The following is a 7,919-nucleotide window of genomic DNA, read 5'->3' as shown; positions in this document are numbered from 1 at the left end:
AATGAGTCCACATTCCTGCATGGCAACAATTGGCTAGAGCCAAGTGACAGCTATCCCCGTAGGTAGAGTGTGCACTGTCAGTTGGCCAGACCTCATCTGGCCTGCTCTACTCATTTATATAATCTGCTTGATCCTGCAGACATGTCAATTTGTGGCCCTCTGGACAACTGGAAGTGGTCTCTGCCAGGCAGAGGGTAGGCACTTACCTGCTGGATGAAATAAGTCCCCTACCCTTTTCTCTCTACCATTTTCTTATCTAGCCATGTTAAGGAATCCCAGTTATTGAGTAAAGTGATTCTCACTTTGAAAAGTGAATTGAACAGGTCTGTTAGAGTCAGGATAGTCTAGGTTATACTGCCGTAACAAACAACTCCTATATCTCAGTGCCTTGCAACAAGGGTTTATTATTTGTTCACAGACACAAACCTAGACACAAAATGGAACCATCTTCAGATTTTCACATGCGTGGATAAGTACATGAGTGCACTAGTATGTTCGCAATCATGAGTCAAATAAAAACTCTGGCAGATGAACATATGAACTCACACAGAACCCTATTTAGAGACTGGTCGGCTTAGATTGCACAACCCTGTTTTTATAAGAGACATTAAAAGGCCCCGGGATCCAAGAGGGTAAAGGATGGAGGTACAAGGATATCCACCCTCAGTCAAGGAATCGCCCCATATAATAAAAAGGGTCTGAAAGCTTATAAGAGCTCCTAAAGGTTTAAAGAAAAGATGCTAAGAATTTTGGACATTAAGCACTTTGCAAATGCATCAATAGGCAGTATTCTAGTGAGTTCTCCTTCTCTAGGCTCCTAGTTTGAGAGGGGGATGCACCCCAGGTGTCCAACAGGCACAGAAACAGCGCTGGCCGGCCTGGGTTGGGGAGAGGGGCTAGGAGGCTGAAGTCCTCTATCTCCGGCAGGAGCTGTAGACAGAAACGATGGGGTCAGAGCCAGGTCACATCCATTTCCCCTCCCAGCTCTCCCTTCTTTTTTGTTCCACCCAATCAAGGCTTTGCCACCTGGGCTATATTGCACAGAACGCTTCCTTGCTGATTTGCCCATCTCAAGTCTTGCCTCCTCCAATCCCTCCATCACCGCCACCGTATTTCTTTTTTGTCAAGCCCAGGGTCTTTGAACATGCTCCTCCCTAGCTCAGACATTCCCTGGCTCCCCATCACCCACAGCCGCTGGTCTAACCTCCTAAGCCTGGCATGCTAGACCTCTGTGTTGTGTGGCCTCTCCACCCTCATCCCCTCTGTTCTAGCCATTCCTCCAGGGTTGCTGCTTCACTCACACACTGTACCCCATCCACCACTTTGGTCTGGTAGTGCCTATACTTCCCTCTCAGCCTCCTCAGGTGTCTATTTCTCCTCCAGTCCTTCCTCTCCAGGCTCATTGTTGAGATTTAGCCACAAAACACAACTTGTGAAGGCATCCGGGCTCCACATCTATACTGGAAACTCCCTGAAGGCAGGGAACAGATCTCCTCCCAGACTAGGCTCTTATCACCTATGTGTGTCCTCCCCAGATCACAGCAGATTGCAGGGGTCTGGGAAGAAGGCTCTGGGCTGGGAGTCAGGAGACCTGGTTCTTCCACTTGGTATGCTTCATGCCCTAGGGCAAGTCTCTGCCACTCTCAGGGCCTCCGTTTCCTCATTTCTTGACATCAGGGCCCTGGACATTTGCTGCTGAGCACAAAGCTCGACAAAACGATGATTCACTGAACAACCATCGGCTGCCACCTCAAGCATCAGACTGAGGAGCCTGGGTGCCTGGGCCCAGGGAGGTTCAACTTCCCACCCTCCCTCCGACCCTGACTTCCCTGTTAGGCCCTGCTTACCACAATGCCCTCCCATTTCCAAAAAATCCCCCACCCCATGTTCTCCTTTCAAAGACCAGGCTACCTGGCACAGTGCAAGGCTGGAGCAGGGAGATGGAGCTAGAAGGGGCCTGGCAAGATTCTCTCAGAGCCAGCAGAGCCTCAGCCGCTTCCAGCTTCCGCTGCCACTCTAAGGAGGCAGAAACCGAGGCCTGGTCACAAGCTTTGGGAGCCTGCAAAGGAAAGGATGAGAGAGAATGGGAGCTGGGAACCCTCTCCTCTCCTGTGCCCCTTCGTCCCCCAGTTCCACGGAAGGCCCCACCCACCCCAAGGCCTTCTGCTTCTTTTCAGTCACTAAGCTTGGCCCCTGCCGGGGCTCCGGACCCCACTATTTCCCCAGTCTCTGTGGCAGCAGTAGAAGAGGGTTACAGGTGGCACAGGGCTGGAGGATCAGAGTTGAGCATCTAGGAAAAAAGGGAAGGAGAGGCCAAGGGATTTAACCCTCTGGCAGACATGTACTACAAGTAGACAGAGAGGGGTAGGATTTTGCAAAATCTGGATGTGGGAGTCTGAATGCCTACAGACCATTAGTCGTTGTGGCTTAGACAAGTCTCTTCCTCCGCTCAGGCTGTTTTCTTTTCTAATCTTTTTTCTATATCTTTCCTGCGACACTGATTCCTGCCAGCCTTTTCAAAACTCCCAGAGCAACAGTGAAGATTATGGGAAACGTCAGGTGTCTGTGTCTTGTTCTACAAGGCACCTGGAGAGACGTGATTACTGTCCCTGTCCAGGGACTGATTCTCTCCTCCGAATTCCCCAGTCCTCACGGGACTGGAGGGGCCAGCTTGGCTCATCCCCAGGAAGCTTTCTCTAATGACCTTTAGACTCTCGCCTGGGCCTCTGTGGCCCTCACCATCACGGCTGCCCCTTCTCAATAGGGCCTTGTATCCCATCGGTCTGTTTCATCTGGAATAACGGCCTCCAGTTATCAAAGGCCTGCTATGTGGCAGGCCATGTGCTAGTCCCCTTGTCAAAGGTGCAGAATATTGTCCCCTCTCAGTACACTGGTAGGGAAATAGAGGCTCAGAAATACAAAGTCACTTGTCCAAAGTCTCACAAATAGGAAGTGGCAAAGCTGAGAGAGCCCCGCTTTTGCCCGTTAGTCTGACAACCAACCTTCTCCTTCTCTTCCCCCTCCTCCTCCTCCTCCCCCTCCCCCTCCTCCCCCTCCTCCTCCTCTGCCTCCAGCGCACTGCCTCCGCCTCCTCCTTCTAGCTCCCATGGCCTTAAGCACAAGGTTGGGCACCCAGAAGTAACACAGTGTCCGACCAGCTCCATGGTTCATCCCACTCTACTCACCTGCTGGGCAAGGCAGGGGGCCTGTGGGACTTCTTCGAAAGAGAAATTGTTAGTTGCTTCGTCAAGGGTGCTGGAGTCCAGGACAGAGACAAAGATTCCGAGGCTTGACCGATCAGCAGAGCTCCTTGGCAGCTTGCCTGCAGGAGCGGAGAGTGCAGGTTGGAGTCAGGAACCAAGCCGGCCATGGACAGGAGATGTGGGCATGTTTGGGGATGAGGATAGGGGCCCAGAATGGCAGAGCTGAGAAGAACTTGAACACCAGCTAGTCTTACTCTTCATTTTGGGACTGGGGACACTGAGGCCCAGAGAATACTATTTTTCCCCAAGGTCACGTGGCAAGTTGCAGTATGGTTAGAGATGGTACGCAGGCCTTCAGGACACAGAGGAGGGGGTCTGGGTAGTGGCTGATGTGGGAGCCTCCCTCACTGGCTGCACAGGGGTGGGCCTCAAGCCGGGACATGACATTCTCCTTCCCAGCTGTGAGACACTGATGACAGCTTAGACGAGCCTTTCCCCCTGACCCCACCCAACTCCGCCTCACTCTCGATCTCAAGTCTCATCTCACTGTGGACACTTTTGACCCCCCCCCCCCCCGATCTCTCCTTCCCACCAAGACTTGGTAGATAATATTGATGACATTTTATAGTTGGGGAAGCTAAGGCCCAAAGAGTAATTTACCCAAGGCCACATCAACATTGGGTGGCAGGCCTGGTGACAGAACTACTCATGCTCCCTACAGCCAAACTCAGACTCCCTCCCTGGCCAGAGACACTCACTGATGACTCCTTCTTGAATGGCCTCCTTCTCGACATGGCTCTGAGCTTTCGGAAGGGTGCTCAGTCTCTTTAGCTGACTTCGAGTCAGGGGCCCCCTTTGGTGTGGCCCCAGCTCCCTCTTCAAGGCATGCTCAGCAGGCAAGATGCTGCAGTGTTCCCTAAAGTGATGGGGTGGATTGCAGGTCCAAAGTCAGTCACCTTTAGAGGAGGCCCCCTCCCCTCCCCTTGTCAGATGTCACACTCACGAGAAGCGGGAACAATTGCGACGCTTGCAGGCCTGGAAGAGGCAGAGGTGCCCTGGGTCCTTGACTTGGTCAGTGATGCCATGGTTCCAGTAGCGGACACAGCGACGTATAGCTCTTATAGACCTAAATCCAATCCCCCACGGGGCTCCGGTCTCAAGCCCAGTGATGGGGTCGGGGGGACAGCAGGACACGGCAGGCATTTCATTGGGATCCATGGTTCTAGGGCAAAGAGTGAAGGTCAGGATAGCCACATGATCCTCTACCCCCAGTGCATTTCCTCTGCCCTTGGGAAGCCCCCTCTGAGGTGGTAGGATTCTTCTTCCATCCAGCTCACCACTGAATTGAGATTGCACCCCCCCCCCTTGCTCATGTAGCCTCCTTGCCAGTCACATATAGGCTGGTTCCAAGAAACTCTGGGCACGGGTCCTGTATACTTTCAATCCAATTATTATTCTCCTTGCTTACCTTCACTCCACAGAGACACCCCCCTTCTCAGGCATACACATGCACTCTCGTGTCCCCTTCAACAATTACTCCTGCCCCTTCTCATGTACCATCCTGTTCTCTGCTATGCCCAACTATTATTCCTGGCATCCACTTCCACAGTTGTCTTCCTAACCTTCTGCATTCACTCCCTACTCATGATTCTATGCCCCTTGCACTCAAGTCAATTATTAGTCTCATGAATGCCCCACATTCAATTTTCCCCTCACGTTCCATTCTGATGATTTTTTCTTGCACCTCATCAAATCTTAATTATTCACTCGTTCCCTCTTTAAGCTTGAACCCCTCTGCATCTCATGAAATCATATTATTCTGCTGGATTCCTAAGCCCTTCTTTCAACCATTATTTTCATTCATCCCCTTGATTATTTATCAAATAGACGTTTACCGAGCCCTCTACTGAATGCCGGACCTTGATCTGCCCGATCTGGTCAATAGCCTACTCCTCACTGCACTAACGGTTCTCTTGCACCAAAACACCCTCCCTGCTTTCATGCAAACTCACTCATTCCCTCCACAGCCTCCCAACAACCTTCCATGCTCCTTTCCAAGCTTCAACAACGATGCTTGAGCACCCCTTCCCCTCCTCCCACACCCAAAGGGCACTACCTCCTCTCAGGCTGCCCAATCACTCCCTGCCACCCCCACCTCAGAATCAAAGGCAGGGGCATAAGCCCTTCCCCAGGGCACTACCTCCTCTCAGGCTGCCCAATCACTCCCTGCCACCCCCACCTCAGAATCAAAGGCAGGGGCATAAGCCCTTCCCCAGGGGCCAGAGGCCAGAGGCCAGAGGTCAGGAGGCTGGGCAAGGGGTCTTCCCACAGGACTTCTGCCAAGGACGGGGTGGAGGTGGGAGGTGGGAGGTGTGGGGTGGGAGGTGGGGAAAGGGCGGAATGGGGCATGAGGTACCCTGTTGAGGTGGAGGAGAGGAGAAAGGGTTGAGGATCCAGAGCAGGAGAGAGGGAGGAAAGGAGGGGGGGGTGGAGAATGAGAGTCGTATTCCTGATGCCAGTCTGTGGTTACCCCAGCCTCCAGCAGCTCAGAAGCAATCGTCTGGGATAAGAGGTCTGAGGGAACAGCCAGCTCTCGCTCCCTTTCCCGCTCTTCCCTCAAAGGCCAATCAGCTTCCAGCTCTTCCTTTCACCTCCCACCACTGTGGCCAGCAACCAATGATCTTCAAGTTCTGCCAAAGGTCACCCACTGGAGCCCCGCCCCTGTCGTCAACTCCCTCTCACTTCTCCTCAAGCTCGCTCTACGAGGCGGGCCATTTAACTCCGGAAGTGACGTGGAGCTTTGTGCTTCGCGAGCCTTGTTTCCCCAACTATTTTCTCTTTGCACGTGAGCTATTGTGTGTGCATGCATTTTGAACTCATGTCTTTGGTATCCTGTAATTCACTTTTACAAAATTCAAGGTGTGTTTTAAAGATCGATCCTTATTACTAAGCCAGGGATTCTCAATTCACAATCAGATTTTGCAGCCCCAGGGAACATTTGTCAGTGCCTGGAGTCATTTCGGTCTTTATTTGCGTGTCTCTGAGTTCCTTGTTCTGTTCCACAGATCAGTCGGTCTATTCCTGTGCCGATACTACACTGTCTTAATTTTTATCTCTTGGTAAGACAGCTTGATCTCTGGTAGAGCAAGTCCTCACATCTTATTCAGTATCTCCGGGCTCATCTTCGCCGTGTCTCCGCCTTTTGCCCTTCTTAAGCTCTAAAATATAAATGCTGGGATCAGCACGCCGTGTTCCCTGAAAACTCATTTGCCGCCGATTTGAATTGCGTTTTCATTGACTCCGTGGATCAGTTAAGGGAGGACTGACTATCATGATAGCCAGCCTTCCTGGTCACCAACATGGGATGGCGCTCTATTTTTGTGGGCCTTCCTTAACGTTAGAATCTTTCAGTTTAGTCTTTAGTTTTATCTTTCGTACGTTCAGATCTTGTACATCTTTTATGGCATTTATCTCAAGAGACTGTAGAATGCTGCAGCTCTGGTGCTCGATACCTGTTTAAAATGACACTTTCTACTTGTATCTAATTTATGGAAATCCATTTGACTTTTAAAAAATATATTGACCTTAACGTCAGCCACCATGCTTAACTCTGAAATGTCTAATAATGTGTCTACAGGGGTTCCACAGTTTTCCATGAATCTGTGAGTAACAGAAGTAAGACAATCAACTTACAAGTTTCTTCCTATGCTGGCTAAGGCATCCACCACAAGGTCAAACAGATACGGCAAAATTGGGCATCTTTGGGTTGTTCCTAATATTAAATAGAGTGCTGCCAACATTTCTTTATTAAAATAGGTTTGCGGTATTTCATTTTTTAAAAATTTTCTCTCTATTTCTCTTTCCCTTCTATCTTTCTTCTCTCTCTCTCCTTTCCTTCCTTCCTTTCTTCTTCTTTTCTTCCTTCTCTCTTTCATTTCTTCTGTCTTCCTCTCTCACTCTCTTTTCTTTCTTTCCCTTTTTCAGATTAAGGGATTTTTCTTAATATTTCTAGTTTAACATGGTTGTCTTAAAAATCACGAATAGACATTGGAGTTTACTTTTTTTGGCCTCTACTGAAATGATCAAGACTCTATTCATTTAATCTGTTAATATAGTAAGTGTCATTTCTAGCTTTCTTCAAAATCTTCAGTGAAGTATATACCTTATAATCAAAAAAGGGAAAAATCATAAATGTGTATCTTAATGAGTTTCCAAACACTAAACATGCACATTCTGTTAGCACCTAGAGCAAGCAGCAGAATATATTAGCAACACACAAACCCTTCTCACGTCCCCTTCCATCCATAGGTTTTCTAGTGTTAAGCCAGTTTTGCTCTCCTAGGATAGATGTAAATTAGTCATGGTGTATCATCTCTTGTGTATGCTGGCAGCTTCACTTTGCTAAAGTTTTGCTTAGAAATTTTTGAATCTTCTGTTTATGAGCAAGATTGACTTGAAGTTTCTCTTTCTCATTAAATCTTTACTGGTTCCAGCGTCAAGATTTTCTATTCTCATAGACTGAGTTGGCCAAAAGTCGATCTTTGCTATCCTCTGGAAGTGTTCATATAAGATTAGGATGATCTGTCTTGAAACTTTTATTAAAACTTGACCACTAAACAGCTGAGATGCCTGTTTTCTTTGCTTTTTTGAAAAAAAAAAAAAGATGTACTGTGGAAATATCAAACATATACAAATGGAGTTTGTGTACAAACTTAC

General features: G+C 49.1%; 1 protein-coding gene across 1 annotated transcript; it reads right to left on the bottom strand.

Annotated features, from left to right (window-relative positions):
- Positions 1-395: 395 nt before the first annotated feature.
- Positions 396-4,076, bottom strand: LOC141576413 (doublesex- and mab-3-related transcription factor C1-like). Its single transcript, XM_074359620.1, has 5 exons — positions 3,962-4,076; positions 3,186-3,322; positions 2,234-2,290; positions 1,912-2,063; positions 396-930 (listed from the first exon to the last, which is right to left on the bottom strand). Exons 1-5 carry the CDS (start codon positions 3,995-3,997, stop codon positions 818-820), a joined length of 495 nt encoding a protein of 164 aa, XP_074215721.1. The 5' UTR covers positions 3,998-4,076; the 3' UTR covers positions 396-817.
- Positions 4,077-7,919: the final 3,843 nt, after the last annotated feature.

Source organism: Camelus bactrianus, chromosome X (assembly GCF_048773025.1).
Source record: "Camelus bactrianus isolate YW-2024 breed Bactrian camel chromosome X, ASM4877302v1, whole genome shotgun sequence".
Lineage (NCBI taxonomy): Eukaryota > Metazoa > Chordata > Mammalia > Artiodactyla > Camelidae > Camelus > Camelus bactrianus.
The sequence above is the reverse complement of the archived record's forward strand: the minus strand, read 5'-3'. Positions and strand labels throughout refer to the sequence as shown.

Coding starts and splice junctions, on each gene's coding strand:
- LOC141576413 (XM_074359620.1), bottom strand. CDS start 3,997: ATGTCGAGAAGGAGGCCATTCAAGAAGGAGTCATCA. Junction 2,291..3,185: donor CCCCCTGCCTTGCCCAGCAG/GTGAGTAGAGTG, acceptor CTTTTTTCCTAG/ATGCTCAACTCTGATCCTCC. Junction 931..1,911: donor CCAGCCTTGCACTGTGCCAG/GTAGCCTGGTCT, acceptor TTCTGTCTACAG/CTCCTGCCGGAGATAGAGGA.